General features: G+C 40.3%; 2 protein-coding genes and 2 long non-coding RNA genes across 33 annotated transcripts in view; 3 read left to right on the top strand and 1 right to left on the bottom strand.

Moving 5' to 3' along the window:
* Positions 1-3405, top strand: part of LOC103711776 (uncharacterized) — a 33162-nt gene extending 29757 nt beyond the window's left edge. For 26 of the 30 annotated variants that reach the window (XR_015976574.2, XR_015976573.2, XR_005508335.3 and 23 more), the window contains 2 exons: positions 434-479; positions 3125-3405. Coding sequence is in view for 26 of the 30 variants with exons in the window: in XM_008798052.6 (XP_008796274.4) it covers positions 434-479; positions 3125-3157 (79 nt within the window). In the remaining 4 variants the exon portion in view is untranslated. The remainder of the gene's footprint in view (positions 1-433; positions 480-3124) is intronic. The other 4 variants (XM_088718872.2, XM_039118971.3, XM_088718868.2 and 1 more) reach the window with 1 other exon arrangement.
* Positions 3406-5314: 1909 nt separating this feature from the next.
* Positions 5315-7293, top strand: LOC149768135 (uncharacterized). The gene is made up of 2 exons (XR_016399964.1): positions 5315-6076; positions 6170-7293. It is a non-coding gene; the product is annotated as an uncharacterized LOC149768135 (long non-coding RNA).
* A 4082-nt stretch (positions 7294-11375) lies between these two features.
* LOC149768134 (uncharacterized) lies at positions 11376-13762 on the bottom strand. Its single transcript, XR_016399963.1, has 2 exons — positions 12875-13762; positions 11376-11887 (listed from the first exon to the last, which is right to left on the bottom strand). It is a non-coding gene; the product is annotated as an uncharacterized LOC149768134 (long non-coding RNA).
* A 483-nt stretch (positions 13763-14245) lies between these two features.
* On the top strand, positions 14246-16416 carry LOC103711777 (protein RGF1 INDUCIBLE TRANSCRIPTION FACTOR 1-like). Its single transcript, XM_008798056.5, has 4 exons — positions 14246-14616; positions 14754-14948; positions 15324-15539; positions 15657-16416. Exons 1-4 carry the CDS (start codon positions 14614-14616, stop codon positions 15897-15899), a joined length of 657 nt encoding a protein of 218 aa, XP_008796278.1. The 5' UTR covers positions 14246-14613; the 3' UTR covers positions 15900-16416.
* The last annotated feature ends 1257 nt before the right edge of the window (positions 16417-17673 follow it).

The following is a 17673-nucleotide window of genomic DNA, read 5'->3' as shown; positions in this document are numbered from 1 at the left end:
GCTAGATCAATTCGTAATAAAATTTATTGGCTACGGTGCTTATTTATATGAAAGTTGGAGTAAGGGTCCACAAGTTGAAATTTTACTTGAAAGAAAATTAACCTAAAAGTGCAAATCAAATCAGGTTAATTATGCAGAGAACTGTTAAAAATAAAACTCTTCACCAGGTGTGAATAGCATGCTCTTAATTTATTTTTCTTCTGAAGTGGTGAAATGTTCATGCTAGCACCTTCTTCGTACAGATTTCATGTTATATATAGGCCTATGAGGTTCAGTCTGATATAAAACTTGTTTGATTTTTCATAACTGCATGAAATTTATATCGAGATATTGATATAAGCAACCAAAATAAAATTCTAATGAGCTTGATTAATAATCTGTCAGTTACTATCCTGTAGAGTATAACCAAATATTATCTGAATTGATGTTGTAGATTGCGGGACATTATCGTGATGACCATGAGATATTTCCAGTCTAAGGTATGCCTCCTTGTAGCTAAACCTGCTATCATATTTGTATTAAGCAACGAAGGTTTTTACGTGAAACAAACTCTTGAATGCATCTGGCAACTATATATCTTCCATATGTTGCATAAAACAGGCATCTTTTTTGTCTGTTTTAGATATTGGAATAAACTATAAGGTGTGAGGGGCTGCAGAGACATGGGGAGTGGAAAACTCATAACCTGTCTACGTGATCCACATAATACCCCAATTCGTCTCCTAAAGTGCCCAGGTCTGGTTGCATAGTTGTGCACTCACTACGGACCTTTTATTATACTTGATTTATTATAAGTTTCTTAGATGCCATGCGTGCATTAAATTCTTTGGAGAAATAGATGGTTATTTGGTATGGAAATACAAAGTAGTTGTCATATATATGGTTTTAGTATAGGGTATGATGAAAAAGTAGATTCAGGCAAAGATGACAATCAGAGCAATAATATTGATGGGTATGTGGCCTGACCATTCTCTGGTCCATGTAGCTTCCAGATTCATGGAATTAGTGAATGAAGGTACTGTTAAACATTTCTTTTCCTTTCAATCTAAAGGAACATTGTTTCTTTCATCTTTATGTCGAGTTTTGATTGGTTCTACCTTTATAGCAGTGTTCACCTTAATTGAACTTTATTTTTCCATTTAGTGGTGTTTATCCGGGCTGATTCTTCGATGGTGAAATTTGGAACCCAAGTAATTCAGAAGGCATTAGGTAGTGGGCCATAAATCTATCTTCCATGGATAGAACATGTGCTTGATTATGCAGACTCGTTGCCAGAATACTAAATTTTTTGCAATCCATGACCAATATGGGCAAAATAGGATGGGTAGCCAGGCAATCCTAAACAAAAGAGAGATTTTTCTAACTTCATGGGTGAACGGTGGTAAGTGGATAAGAGTAACTAATATGGGCAAAATAGGATAAGTACACTAGAATTTCTTCTTGCAGATATACTGTTCCCATGAGCCTTAGGCTGGAAGGCTTCATTCGGTTGGGGGTAATTTGGCATGGAAAAATAAATCTCATGTCAGATTACCATGTTTAGTACAAAAAATGATGAGCAAGATGGTAAAATAAATGATGAATCACACACCTATTTTATTGAGAAAGAAGGTAAAAGAAATACCACAAAGAGGATGGTATTTTTTTCTGCACTGGATTATTAAGTGGAGATAATCTCAAATTATTATTGTTGGATAGAAATGCCCCCTCTTTTAAGGCTTGTTTGGATGATTGGGCTGAAAATCCTATGAGATTTGTAGGTTGGATCAATACAACTAGCAAAATTATAGAATTACATGTTGGATTAGGATTTTCAGCCCGATCATCCAAACAGTCCCTTAATATTGTCAATCCCACAATAATCTCAACTCAAAATATAACACCAGTTGATTTAATGACTTAATTTTTTTGCAAATTAATCAATTAGCAGTGTGGTTGCTTTTAAATATATTTACTTAATAATAAATATATTATCTAATATATGTATAATTAATTTAAAAATATTTATTAACTCATATAAATATTTTCAATATTCGAAATGATCCGTATTTATAGCCTTCATGTAAGTGGGCCATAAATGCCCAAAAAATGGATTGAAGGAAAAAAGTCATTACTTGAATTTTTAATTCAAGGGCATTGTTGAAAATTTAGAAATATTTTCATATAAGATTACCTCCAAACAAACATAGTAATCTTTTTATGGTGCCGTTTTTTGGAGTAATTTTTTCACCAATAAAACATAATAAAATTTATTTTTTCCCACAATCATTTTTCCAAATAAATGATTTTTAGGAATTGTTAGATTGCCCGATAATCTAACATACCCCGACCAAATGAACACGGGGATTATGTTTATTCAGCAATCTTAATTATCCAAGTGTTCATGATAGATAAACAAAATCAGTTTCCAGTTGGACTTTTCCAAATTCATGAACAAAGTTGATGGATTATGATTTTGTTAGCTGTGCAATTTCAGAGAATATATTTACTGAACGCTTTAGGAGCAAAACTCCTGCAAATTAAGTTCAGGTTCAGGTATTATAGTCTTAAGAAATGAATGTCACTTGTGCTGAACTATTCTACTGCATTGGCATTCAGAAGTGTCAATTTCTAAGTTACCCAAAGTTCAGTTTCTTTTATGTAATATTTTGGTCATAAAATTCATTTTTTTTTGAGATGGCTCAAAAAATGTTTTGGCAAGGTGTGAAGTTGACTGTACTTGGCTGCTCCACCAATTTCCACAGCACAGCACATTATTACTGTCCTCAGAATTTTGGGGTTCAGGTGGAAACTGTAGAAGTACAACGATTCATCCCATCTTTAATTTCATGGAAGCATTCACTACCTATTTGACATATGGAAAATTAGTTATCCGTGCCAATAGCTCTTACCTCAGCTGGTTGGCACCCAACTGTAAACAACCACCATATTGCTCAAAAAAGAATATTTATCCATGTTCAACTAAAACCCCATTTTGTATCTGTACAACTGAAGTGAGATAAAACTTGCAAGCTTTAACTAGAGCAGGATTTTATACTCATTATATCTTAAGATGTTAGCATTATTACTGTTATTTATACTTTGTTGTCCAGCAATTAGTTGATTCTGATTGGGTTTCGTGCAGGCTTTAGATGGTAAAAAGAAAGGCAAGATTTAGGCATCATCATCAATTTTGAAAGTTTTGGAGAAGCTCAGTGATTTTTTATAGATATTTTAATCACAAAGGACATATTTTGTATTGCAATGATGCGTACATGTAAATGAATATTCTCTCATAGTTAGTATTGTATATGAAAACAATAATTCCGAGTTCTTCAAAGAACTGTGTATCATGAACATGTATCTTAATAGTGGCAATTGTTCGATCTTTTGTATTCAATAAAATTTGTGATCGTCATCCTTGAATGGGGCAAACTTTTGGATTGATGAGTTTTAACAATTCCTTAAAATATAGCATGTGATCGAACATCCAGGCCTAGAAGTGGAACCATCCCATGCTAATTTATAAACATGAAAAGGTTTTTTGTATATTTTGGCATTATTTTATGCCTGAATGACCTGCATGGAACGGTTGGCCGTGTCGTTTTAGACAGCTTTTGTAGGCACCAGTCTCAAATCTCTGTTGGCACGTCTCTTTAGGGACCTACTCTTAGTTTAATGCGATCCATATATATATATATATATATATATATGTGTGTGTGTGTGTGTGTGTATGTGTATGTATATTGTGAAAAAAACTGACCCTTAGAACATGTGAGGTGCTACCTCACGGAGGTTTGTGGAAGTAATTCGTAAGGAAACTGACCGAGCCGCGTTGCCCTACAATAGCTTGCTAGAGAGCTTTGAATTACGCTTTTTCCTGGCAAGAGTTACTGTCTGTGCAGTGTTTACAAGATTCATTCGACAATCCGAAAGTTTTAAGCAACATTTTCCATCTATAATTGAAGGGAATTATTTTTAACTCTCTCCCCTTAAGGAGTACAAAAAGCCTCGTGCTGAGTGATGTCTAGTGATTGAAATCTTACCTCTAATAGGAGACTGCCATGGATGAAGAAAACCAAGCGGAATGGAACCCATAAAACACTTAAAAAAGAAAAAAAAAAAAGAGTATTAGTATATATTCTTTTTCCTTATCTCGAAAAGTGACCGGAGGTTGAGGCTGGTGATAGCGAGCCCGTCCGACTCTCTGGAGACATCCATATACGCGGCCCAGGGTCACCTGAGGTAACAGCACTCCCATGGGGGGTGGGGTGGGGGCGCCTGGATATATGAAGGGGCCAACATCCCTAGCTACTCGATCTCCCTCACTCTCTCAAGCCTCCTACTGCAAAGAGGAGGAGGAGCACCGTGAACTAAAATCCAGCAGCGTCGCTTCTCCCTCATCTTCTTCTAGTAATGATGGGTAACAGCACCAACATGGTGTGGAGCACCGTCAACTTCTGGACTACGCAGATAATTGGTGATACAGAGAGGTACTCTCAGACGTCCCATTCTTAATAGCCGATCATGTCTTGTATCATGTTGTTTGTAGCGCTGAACCTTAATCTGGTGCAATGTTGATCTTTATGTTTCTCTTTATCTATTAGACTATATGCTAGCAAGGCAAAAAAATTAATCTCTCAGTGCACCTATAATGTTTATTCTCCCAGTGCACCTATAATGTTTATGTTGGATGAATTAATCCATACTTGACCTTATGCAGTGGTTTTGGGAACCAAGGCTGTTTCAGAGTTTATAGCACCAGTCTCTTCAGCATGTTAGCTAATGATTCCTCTCGAATTTTTGGAGTAGGAATCGAAATCTTTTCTAGAGTTATAAACTGTGTCTACCAACTCCAAGATCCTGCGTTCTTTCTCTGTGCTATTGCTTGTTTGTTTTTTTTTGTTTTTTTTTTTGTGTTAGCATATTGTATATTTGTCATTGGTAAGATGCCATTTGAGACAACGCGATTCTTGTAAATTCTGTTTATGAGGAATTTTTTGATCATTGATGGCATTATTTGAGTTTCATTTGGTCTTGAAGCAACCGAAGCATTTCGGCTTGGTGTTTCAGCAGAGCTCTTAACAGTTTCCTATAGGATCATTTGAGGCTGTGTTGAAAGTTCTCAATTTTTTTTTCTTTGGCGCATGCAAGTAATTTTTTATTATATGTCTGTTTATATTGGACAAAGCAAATGTCTAACAAGATGCAGCTAGGAGTTGTCTTCTGGCATGTGGGTAGGATTTTATATTGAGTTGATTTATAACTCACCATTCAGAAGAGGTTCTATGGACTGAGCTAGATTCTGTTTCTTTTTCTTTATATCGCCTTATGCGACCTCATCCATCTTTACATTTTTAACTCAGTAGACAAGTGTACACCTATACTTCGTCCACCTTGTACTAGTTTTCAGAAACTATTCATCTATCTCCCCTTTCTTGCATGTAATTTTCTTATAGACTCAGAAGTTTGCTATGGCTGTTCTGTGGCCATTTGATTTTGTATCAAGATATCCCTGATTTTTGTGTCAATAAAAATTGCACTCCTGATTATTTATTTACTTATTTATTTTCTGTGAAAATTTCTTCTCTTAAGCTAAGTCTGTCATCATCTAAAAATTTCCTCCTAGACTTCAGCTCTCATCCCTGGTCTATTTAATTATTCACCCATTTCTCCAATTACTTATTTCTTACTTCTTCTGATTGGGTGCATACTTTTGTTTATATAGAAGAAGGGATTTCTAGATGTCTAAGAAACATTTGCCTGCGTAATTCTTGATAACCATTGTTGAAAAACGATTGCATTTGGGACATTGAAAATCCCACCCAAAATAATAATTTCTAATGAAATTTTGTTCCCATTGTCATGAACTTTCCTTATAAATCAGGCTTAGGCTGCTCACATGCATCTGCAATGATTTTCTAGATGGAATCGACTATCGGATGTGTGTTCATACGAACAACTGACAGATCCCAAGCAGTAAGCGTCACAGTTAAATCTAAATACCTGTATTCCCATTTTGCTTCTGAGGGAAGTCGGGCATTGCATGCAGTATTACCACATTCGAAGGAAATATAATCCAGCCCATCTCGAACATGTTAGCCTTTCTATCTTCCTATTTTTACGAAGAATGCACTGTGTTATTTCTTGTTATACATAACCTCCTTGTTCCATGTTGATTTTTCGATAGGCCAAAGGACATGGACACTTCGAATTCTCGACGGCTCTGTCGTTTGCTTCTCAGTATAGTTGCTATTATTGGATTGGCAGCCATTTTGACAATCTCTCTTTTGAACCAGCCACCAAAGAGATCTCAAAGGGTGTGGTTGAAGAAAGGGGATTCAAATAACGTGTCTCGATTCTTCGATCGCATGGCTTTGCAGTTGAATTCTATAGAGTGGCAGTGCCCCTGCAAAGCAATGGATGTGGTCGATTACGTTGTGGCCATGAGCTTCAATTGGACAGACTACTTCATGCTGTGTGCTCCAAGCTAGTGCGAATACCTCGAGGCCAATACTGCCAAGTGGGTTCTCTTTGCTGCTGTTGCTCAGGTTGGTGGCTTTGTTTCAGCCATGTTGTTCGCTCTGCGCACTGTGTGTTGGCCATTGTTCTGTATGCTCTTTGGTTGGCCTACTTGTTTCGAGACTTGCCTGAATAAAAGAGCAAATGTAAAGAGCCAAGGAAGTGATGGATGGAGACATTCTAATGGTTAATTGCAAGGAGAGTGAGAGTCACTCATGCTGAAACCTTGGGAATTCTTGTGCTCTAAAATTATATAGCCGCTATAAAATGATTGAGAAGTTTGCGCTCATGGTCGAATTTGCTACTCGCTAAATTTCTTCCTATACGTGGACATTTGGTAGGTTTTCTTGTCGATAATATGGACGTTTGCGGCTTTGCTGAAATGTAATCAGTTAATGAACGGCGACATCCTTCTTTTTTTTTGGCTTAATTGCAGAGATTATCTGAACATGTCATTTGGTCTTCCAAAAACGCTTCAGTTCCGTGGTTACCGAAAAAATTATTGGAATGATCTTTGGCTTGTATTGGTTAGTAGACCTCGGAGCCAGTTTGGAATTGAACCAGCAGAAGTTTGGTCCGAATGGCTGATGAAAGTTGGAGAAATCACAGCTGATGTCTTTATTGCTTCCCGCTCGTTCTTGGCTTGCTTTGCATTTGGGCTCGCAGCTCACATGTTGGGTGAATCATATTTAGGGGTTAAGGTTAGTTTATCTGTTTTTTTCTGAAAAGCTTAATTTGCCCTCTCCCTCACACACACACACACACACACACACACACACACACACACACACACACACACACACACACACTAGCCCATGTTTTATTGTTTCTGGATAATATATGCTAAATATTTCGTTATCTTGACTTTGAACATGGATTCTTACAATATGACTCATCTTTTGAACCGGACCGTAGACTTGAGAACTTTATACAAGCCCCAACCTGGCTAGGTTATCCTGAGATCGTAGTAGCAAGTGTTAGAATAATTTTAAGAATCACATAACAACCTTCATCGCTCATAATATTTTTCTTTATCAGTTTGATTTTGTGTTAATCTATATTAGTTTTCTTTGTTAGCATAATCTTGTTAGAGTAATTTTAGGAATCACATGACAACCTATATCATCTATAATATTTTTTATGTATTGAGTCCAGTATGTATAACTTCTAAAATATATCGAATATATTAAAAAAAACATAAAAATAGGCATCTCCTCGCAGCAGCGTGGAACACCTAATCGTATTTGAAGGCATAGAATGGGCTTTCATTCAAATATTGTCATTCCTCTACCCATAAAAATGACCCATCCGTCTCTTCTGTTCTGTAGTCCATGCGCCCATCCCTTCCAACCAGTCCTAAAAGATTGCTTCCCCCAAAAAACCTCCCTTCCAACCAATTGCTATCATGCACTTGGAGTTATTTATTGTGCATTCAGGAAGCAAGAGAATCATTGCAAGACAAATTCCATACCAGACGCAACGTTGTTCCCCTGCCATCATTTTTTCTTCTTCTTCTTTGGTATAGCATCTGGTCTCTGATAGTTAGTGAACCATTAATGCACTATTATTGACCATGGACCACATTAATGTCCTATTCTGGGGAATGCTCGAGAGAGGACTAATGAAATCACCATATATTGAGGGTGCGGAGTAGAAGAATATGACCAGAAAGAACGCGTAGAAGTATAAAGTTGTGCTTCCCCCAGAGCCTCTTCCGGAATGGTTAAAATAATACCACCTGCGACGTTTTCGATTCATATTCTTCAAGCCTTATTCTGGATATCTTGATTTTTTTTCCCTTGCACGCTGAATAGCAATAGCCGCCTCTTTTGTCCACGAGCAATGTACAAGCTTTCTAGATTTATTTATTAAATAAATAAAATTCGAATTTAAATTTTTGACCCATTTAATTTGTTTTGATCTATTTAACAATAAAATTTAAATTTTATTTAATATATTTAAGATATGTTTAATACATTTAAAACTTAATTAATTTGTTTATATTTTGTTTAATCCGATATGCTTAACTTATTTAATCCGTTTAAAACCATTTAATCTATAAAAAAATCATATAATCTATTTAACCCATTAACTTGACTTAACCTATTTAATAAACGAATTATGTACGTCGGATTTGGTTACTTATTTAATAAACAAATTAGATTTAAATATGAATTTTTAACTTATTTAATAAACAGATTAGGTTTAGATTGATGAATTTTTATTCCGATCCGCATCCAATCCGACCAGTATCCAACTCAACCCATTCCGAATGCCACCCCTAGCCCAGCTCAGCTAAGTTCCAACCCTTTGGTGGTATGATCTGACAGAGGTTATGACAGTAGCAGCACATGATAGAATTGGTAGGATGACGGCACTAGTGATTTATATTGGTGGTAGAGACGATAGCGGCACGATGATAGCGGTGGTGGAAATGATTGTGGTAATAATGGTGGTGGAGATGATGACAACAATAGTGGTTCCAATGATTGTAGGAGAGGATAATGGCAGCGATGCAAATGATGGAGGCAACAATGAAAGTGGTGCCGGCGATGATAAAAGATATAAATTTCTTATTTTTAAAAATAGTGAAAATAAGATCTTCTTACTTTCACATTTTCAGAATAATGAAAATAATTTTTGAAAATAAAAATAAAAATAATAATCTCAGACATATATTTTGTAATGATTTCTTTAATTTTATTTTGAAAAATTAAAAATAAGAAATAAAAATGATACCAAATAAGTTTAACGTTGTTTTCATTTTCTAGGACCATCTGCCGGTGCAATAGTTGGTGTTCGCCGCATCATGTCTCGGACGTTCAGTCCATCCCCAAGCTTTGTGACCCACTTCAAGCAAACTATTCCAGAAGTTCAAGCAACCTAAATTGGATTCCAACTTCAGACTCAATGAGGTCAACATATCAACAGCTATTTCAACCAAAAGAAACAGTCTGCTCCCCATGGCCACCAATGTAGGCCACATTCAATGCCTTCATGCTAGCTCTGGACAACCATGGAAGATGCCTTCTAGTTTGCTGATAAAGTCTCTTAGCAAGTTGTGCCACAGTGTAAGTGATAAGGTTCAGGGGAGCTCATGAGTACTAAATAAGGCTATTATGTGGCCAAGAATTGCCCGCATGCATCATCCGTACGTGCGTGTGACTACATCGACAAGCATCCACCATTTGCAATGTACTGAATTGGCTCATAAGCCTCAATTGCTTTCTTTACGTTAAAACAAGGCCTTCGCCAATTTTGATCCATAGACTTACAGCTTGAGTTTCGCACGGAGATCCTATGTGAATATAAAATATTGCAGCATCCTTTTACACCTTATGTACAATCTCTTGATTAAAGAGGAGATTCTCGGCATGCAAATTTTGTTTAGGACGGAGCCATGGACCGTACTCGACCGTAACGATCCTACTCCATTAGGCTCTCCTTTTGAAACCCAGATAGAAAACATTATTCTTACGGACATCTGATCCAGGTCCGACTCTGAAAGTCTTTCCACGTTCCAGCTTTCCACGCACTCTTTTATTCTTTCCACACCTTGGGTGACTTGAGCCTTAGCTACGAAGCAAGCACCAAAAGCCAAGCTCTTCCAACCACAAGGCATAAAGCCCGTTTTGCTCTGCCAAAGAAACGCGTTGGAATAGGACTACAAATGATTGCTTGAACACGTGGACCGAACCATGCCCCGGGCAAGTCGATCGAACGCCAAAGTTCACCGAAAGTTTATCCTGGAGACAAGAATTACCAACCAGCAGCCACATAGGCGAATCTAGAGTGCTTCATATAGATATTGTCCTTTACATCAAAAAAATATAGATATTGGCTTTGGCTGCATCTCCATCTATGATCAATATAGAGTGCTTCATACGAACCTTCTCCTGACGTTCCGAACGCTTTGTTTGCAAGTAAACGCTTGGTTTTCTTATAGTGGCATCTGTTGCACTCGAATAACTTCTCTCGGCTGAAGTTCTTTGGAAACTTCCTGTGTCTATACATACACATAAATGTCCTTCCTTTGCTCCATTTAACTTCTTCGTAGTCAAGATTTTATGCAATCGGTAGGCAAGATGTCCTAAAAGAAGTCTCCGACTCAAGTCTTGTTTGAAGATATTTCCATAGACTTTCGAAGCCATGGGGTTTGACCCAAGTCTCCCAACTTTGTGGCAGCTGTCTGCACCATGGCGAGCAGTGATTGGAAAACTTTTGCACCCCCAACCAACATTATTGATCGAGGTGGAGTAGCCGAGTAGGTGTGAATCTTATAGAAGACCCCGAGTCATCCCACTCGCAGCTGCAGCAAAAAGAATTTTCTTTTTCTTTTTTATGTCTTGGATGCGTTATTTGAGGCTCTTTTAGCACTGCTCTTTCTGGATGATTCCATACACCCCCTTTCTTTTGTTTTTTTTTTCTGTGATTGCTTAATCAGAGGCCTCCTACCCTTTTCCTTCTCTCATGCCCTTGTTTTCTGAGGGACTTCACAAGGCTAGGGAAAGCAAGCATCCAACAGTACTCCCTTGAGATTAGATTAGTTCAACACAAGGTGGGTCCATAAAGTCTCGTTCCTCACGGGAAGAAAACTCGATCCAGCATTTAAATCATCTGATTGTTATATGTTATCAACGAATTGAATTGGTCATCGAATGGAACTTGTGCCAATCATGTCTTTTTTATCAGATAATTAATTAGAAGCTAGGTGCGAAATGTATATTAATTGATCCTATGAAGGGTCACCCTAACATAGAAAACTCCAACTAAAATATAAGTTACTAGTCCGTCCTATGTCATTCAACCATTCAAAATAGCACAAATAAACAATCTCAGGATTCAACTAATTGAGATGAATTCAAGGCAGATGATTATGATATTAAGCTTATAATAATTGACGGTCTTGTACGTAATCTAATTTCTATATACAACTCCCCTTATTAAAGCATCAAAGTCAAAGATAGGTATGTTTTGTTAGAAACGTTACCAGTGTCCATCAAATCAACTAGGCAAAATAAATAGGTCGATGAATACTAGTCTCAAATCAACATCATCAGAATGGAAGAAATTAATGTACACAGCCCATCTTGCCCATCCCATTTCATGCTGTTTAATGGATGCCTAGCTAATGTTGTGGCAATCCATGCCCTCGCGATTATTTTTCACCAAAGAGGACACACGTGGACAATCTGACACACGTGCGAGCACGGAGTCAACCAGGTCGGCTGGTGGTGGGACCCAGGGCGATGGCCGCGGTGGATGGCGCGAAAGCGACGCGTTGGCCGGCTGGCGCTGCTTTCCCGGGTCCTTCCTGGCGTGCCGTGGATGGCGGCTTCCACCGCCCACTGCCTTGACCTACGGAGCCGCCCCTCCCCCTCCGCTTCTGGTCAACACCCGGACGTAATAATAAGCTCCAATAAAAATTATATATCAAATTAAAAATAAATATTATGCGTTTTTTTTTTTTATTTTTCCAGATCAATTGGTTTTATACGCATTGGTTATTGAATCGATGCGACCAGACGCAATCAAGAAAGATGGTGGTCTCATCACGGTAGTGATCATGTGGGTGATACGTAGCCACGTAGGTGGGTGAGGGGTGGACGAAAGGAGTGCACCGCGACAATGGACAACTTGGTATGTAAGGTCAGTTTGAGTCCTGTACATGCCCATCAAACGCTGGTCATCCTCGCCGACGAGTGAAGGCTCGTAAGAATTTATTTAAAGCTAAATCGACCCATCAGGTGAACTTCTACTTCGCAGCAACCATGCAGTGATACCGGAGGATGCCCGGAGAAAAAACTAAGCTGCCTTGCACCATCCAAATCATAGATTGAGGTTGCTCCTCTCTTCTTGATTTGATTATTTATTATATATATTGGTGTTTTGCTCGAAAATATTCATTGGCGAGTTCGATTTATAGGGCAATAAAAATATAGGATAAGAAGATATTACACATTTAAAGCTTCAATGAAACAGCCTCTTTATGTAACATTTAGCTAGTTATGCAATTAGCTTATACATGAGGCGGCATACATATTTGTTTGGTTTATTCTTTAAAGTACATACATAATTATGATTCCAAAGCATAAACATAGGAAATTAGGTTAAACAGCCAAATATTTTTTTATTGCCTCCGTGCTAGGACCACATAAATTGCATGACACTCGACAAAGATCTCCAATAACAAGGGCGAAAATTAAGGAAGAAAAGAAAAATAATATTATCATCTTTACTTATTTATTTCAAACAAAAGATTGGTAAAAGCCCCCAAACTTATATATATTTCACAACTCCGTATCAGAATAGGCATGGCTACCTGAATTTATCTATCCATAGAAGCAAAAGAAAAAAAAAAAAAAAGGCGTACCGGTAACACCATACCAACACCGGACCCCCGGCTTCGCTGACGGTTTAAGCTATAAGCCCTTGGAAGCCCAAATGCTGCGGGAACTAGCCGATGCTACTCCGGCCACAATAAGTTCACTCTGCCTTTCTGAAAATGAGAAGCATATAAGATACGGCTAAAAGAAGACAGCATATCTTTCTACGTGCCAGAAACCTAACAACCCGTCTCCTGCGGCACTATTCCGTTAAGCCATGATATCATCCCCCCTTAGATTTTTCCAAGAGTCAATTTCGTCAATCTAAAACCAGGGTTTCCCATAACCACAGGCCAAGGTTTTCCATGGGGGCAGCAGCACTAGAATTAAATAATCCTATCCACCCTCCACTAGAAGATTCCCCGATGGTTCTGTCCACATTCGCCGAATTGCGCATAAATCGGACTTTTTTCGGAAAATAAGGGATGATAACTTCGTATCGCAGACAAGTGTCCCACCTCCTACTGTAGACCTTCCCATGGACCATCCCTGGCTCTCTTTGTTTGTCTTCGCTGATCTTTCTAGAGGCCTATAAAATGACCGGATTGGCCTAAACCCCGAGCAACCGTCATTAAAGAGGCAGTTAGTGGATGATGAAATCTTCATGTGGTTCGATTAATTGTCTTTTCTGGTGGAGGTCGGTTTGGCTTGGATGTTCTCTTGAACTTAATTGGCTGGAAGAGGAGATAACGTCTGACCAAGTGGCTCAAGTATGAAATCCACTCCTCTGCATGCTATAAATGAACTGTATTCTATTTATAATTTTATTGGCAGGATCGTAATCAAGAGCCTCGTGAGTCAAAAAGATTAGGCAAAGTGCTTTGGTGAGGCAAGTTTCTTGAAGCCTATGCGTCAAGAAACGAGAAACTATTCAAGCAATATTCAGTTTCGGGCTTCTTCTGCGAAAGTGTTTAAAATTACACATATCTTTCGCTAGTATGATTTCGTTCATGCTACATAATTAATACGTTACCAATGTACCAATACATTAAGTACAAGTTGATACGAACTCTTCAACTGTCGAACAACCAACTGCTACATATCCGGCGTACAAAAGAAATTCCCAGAATCAAACTAAACGGTTGATATGGAGGCTCTTGCAAACTAGTGTACGCACGATTTCAAGCGTTGCCGGCATGTGTCTCGCCCAAAAAAGGTAGGGTGTATGCTTTGGTCTAATTGGCAAGAATGTGGTCTGTGGCCTAATTGATGATTATAACATGGTAATTATTTTTTTATCTCTAATGGTTTTGGCACCATCGTAATTGATCCGCAAACTGATTCCTAATTAAATAAGAAGTGAGGCAAGAAAACAACGTACACCTAATTTAAAAAGTGGCATCAGAAATAAACAAATGGGATTGATGGGTTGGGGGGAAGATGTGAGGGAGGGCCCAAGGCAGCTTAGGCTCGGAGGGAGCCTCGGAGGAGAAAGACTTTGAGCGGATAAGAACAAACCAGACCCCTTCGTCCCACTCACCCCTTAAGTCTACAAAGACCTTAATCCCATCCCCCACAACTCCTTCTAACCCCTTCTCTCTAAGCTCTCTCCTCTCTCTCTCTCTCTCTCTCCCCCTCCCCCCCCCTCCCTTCCCTCGTCTTCCGCCGAGTGCGCCTCTCTTATCCTTGAAATAGAACGAGAAAAAACGAGAACACTTTGCTCAGCAAACTGGCGATCGATCACGAATCCCCCTTCAAGGAGCTCAAAATCAAGAATAGAAGGGTCATGGTGAGCTTACTGTTCTTTCATACTTCCTTTCTTGTTCTTGTATTGGCTTGTAAGTTGTTAATTGTTGTGTGGAATGGGGATTAATTGGCCTTGTTAATTGATGTGTGGAATGGGGATTAATTGGCCTTTTGGAACAGGGAGCAGGAGGTCCGGACGACGACAACCGGTGGCCGCCATGGCTCCGGCCGCTGCTGTCGACCAGCTTTTTTGTGCAATGCAAACTCCATGCCGATTCGCACAAGAGCGAGTGCAACATGTACTGCCTCGACTGCATGAATGGCGCCCTCTGCTCGCTCTGTCTCGCCTGCCATCGCGACCACCGCGCCATTCAGGTATTTTTGTTTCCTTCAATCTCAATACTTCATTCAGGTATTTCTGTTTCCTTCAATCTCAATACTTCATTCAGGTATTTCTGTTTCCTTCAATCTCAATACTTCATTTACGGATTTTTCTTCCGACAAATTTCCTGTTTTTCTTGCAATTCGTGTTCCTTTTTTCAATAAATGCTAAACGGTTGGTCTTACCAATTAAGAATCCTGTTCTCCTTTTTTTTTTCCCCTTTTTAGCTATCGGTTTTCTTGTTTCTCAGTCTCGTAATCCCACTTCCCGGATTTGTGTGTTATTTCCCTCTCAATGCGACAATTTTTGGGGCATCTGATTATTTCTACTTGTGATGAGACATAATTTCTTCGGTAAATTTACTACAGATAAGGAGGTCATCCTACCATGATGTTATCAGAGTGTCGGAGATACAGAAGGTGCTGGACATCAGCGGCGTCCAGACTTATATCATCAACAGCGCCCGCGTGGTGTTCCTCAACGAGCGCCCCCAGCCGAGGCCCGGCAAAGGCGTCACCAACACCTGCGAGGTCTGCGACCGGAGCCTCCTCGACTCCTTCCGCTTCTGCTCCCTCGGCTGCAAGGTATCCATCCCCTCCTTTATTCCCTTATCTTTCGCTTGGAACTATGTCTATTGCCCCTGCAGCGCAGATTCAAATTCTAGTCTTTTAATTGAATGTATTGCTCGATGAAATGCCTAGATTGTCGGGACCTCCAACGATCACAGCAAGAAGAAGAGGAAGAGAAAGAAAGCAGCGGCCTCGTCGGCCTCCGACTCCGAGGAGTCGTACACCAGCACCAGCCGCGGGAGCGAGAAGAGCAATGCAGTACAGAGCTTCACCCCGTCGACCCCGCCGCCGACCGTCCTCAGCTACCGGACCGCCAAGAGGCGAAAGGGCATTCCCCACAGGGCCCCCTTTAGCAGCCTCATCTTGGAGTTCTAGACTGCTCCGACGCTACCGCAGGATGCATACCAGTATAGACGTAATATATACGTATATATAAGAGAAGATAAGAACCACCAACCCAACTCTCTCTTGATGTCATATAGTTCATAGCTACATGGGGATCATCCACGGCACTCTGCGCTTCCTGACGAGAGGCCGGTGCTGGGAACTCACATCGATTCACAGAGAAACAGAAGGGCAGATGGAAAAAGGACCTCAGACAGCTCATAGTTTAATTAGGCTTGGAAGTGTAGCTAAAGACCGTAGTGAAACAGATGTTATCATAGGTTCTGGTGTTTTAGATGATATAAATGGTGGTATGCGTTTACTACTCTCCTTATACCTAAGTTTTGTGATAATATGTTGGTTTAGCCTTTGTTAAATGTAAATATCAAGGAAGACAGAAGAATGTTAGAGAGAGAGAGAGAGAGAGAGAGAGAGTTTGTTGTAGCGAGGGAAAGGAGACAACGTCTGTAAGATGGGGAATGTAATAAAATGCTCCTTGTTTTCTTCAGGGGTAGTCTTGATCCTTGGATCGTACTCTGCGCAGCTCTCAGAGCACTCCGAACTATTTTTTTTCATCTGTCTGCGCGGATCCTGAAGCGATTATTGCGCAAAATCTAACCGCGGCTTCGCGCGAAGAAACGTTAATCCTTCTTCCGCGCGAAAGATGCGAACGCCGCTGGCTGGCTGGATCTATCGGGTCGCTTGTGGGTCCCATACCGGGGGCCGAGTTGTTTTGGTCCGGGTGGCGTGGGGGAGCTGCTAGACTTCTTGCTTGCGTGGGCTGGCCTGATGAAGACGTGGCTGTTCATGATTGGAAATTGGTGGGGTGTACCATACCGCCTCCGTTCGTGACCCGTTCTCGGAAAGCAGCCCTTGTCCTCCGTTTTGATGAGCAGGTGGTCCATGGAGAACGACCACCGCGTGATCAGCATTCGATGGTCGCGACTCGCGAGTTTGTTTGGTGTGAGTCACCGTCCTGTGTGGAAGATATTGGGCAGAATGCTCGTTTCCCAGGGGGCTTGTTCCCGTGATCCGATATTTGTTTCATAGCACGAAATATGGTGCTCACCATCTCTTAGCGCGACGCTTTATGCAAAGAGGAGAAGAAGAATACACGTGGCAGCAGAGTGGCCATCCGCTGCTAATGGCGACGCGCTTGCTGACGAAGGACCGGGAATGCCGTCTCCGTCGTCGTGGCTCCACTTGTAAAAGTTGGGTCCAGCAGAATAGTGCCACGTGGCTCACGCGGGCTGCCAATAATTCTCCGCACCTCGACTCTCCGCCGCCCAAGACTTACCGACTCCTCTTTTAACTCTTCCGAACTCGTTTACCGACACGTGCGGTCCCTACGTTCCACCAATTGGGCGTCGATTCGGTTGTCAAAAGACTCAGAAAACGAATCGTATTGGTTTTAACTGCTAACGAGAAGCGTTTTTCTGGTCGATGCGTTTCCCACGAGCAAAGCACTCATAGGTAGAGTGGGAGTGGGTGGAGATGTGGATCTCTCTAAAGCCTTTTTTTTTTTTTTTTTTTCTTGCCTCTCCCAATTCCCAAACCTGGAACAGCCCTTAATTTATTAGATTCGGCTCCTTGTGCTCCGCCCACTGGCGAGCACAAAAAAGCCCCGCCTATGGGTCGTTAAAGTGGGTTTGGGTGGAGAGGAACTGGGCCCCACCCCGGACCCTCTGTTTCACGGATTGGCCTAAGCCATGATGTCATTTGCTCCCTGAAAACCTTCATCGACAGTAAACCAAAACCGCGACCT

This window comes from Phoenix dactylifera, chromosome 3 (assembly GCF_051530095.1).
Source record: "Phoenix dactylifera cultivar Ajwa chromosome 3, Ajwa_hap1_PhDact_Kaust_v1.1, whole genome shotgun sequence".
Classification (NCBI taxonomy): Eukaryota; Viridiplantae; Streptophyta; class Magnoliopsida; order Arecales; family Arecaceae; genus Phoenix; species Phoenix dactylifera.
This window is presented reverse-complemented; position numbering and strand designations above follow the sequence as displayed.

Bases quoted from the DNA above. Each gene is read 5' to 3' on its own strand.
- LOC103711777 (XM_008798056.5), top strand. The intron at 14,949-15,323 runs GTATTTTTGTTT...AATTTACTACAG, and splicing joins GCGACCACCGCGCCATTCAG to ATAAGGAGGTCATCCTACCA. The intron at 15,540-15,656 runs GTATCCATCCCC...TGAAATGCCTAG, and splicing joins TCTGCTCCCTCGGCTGCAAG to ATTGTCGGGACCTCCAACGA.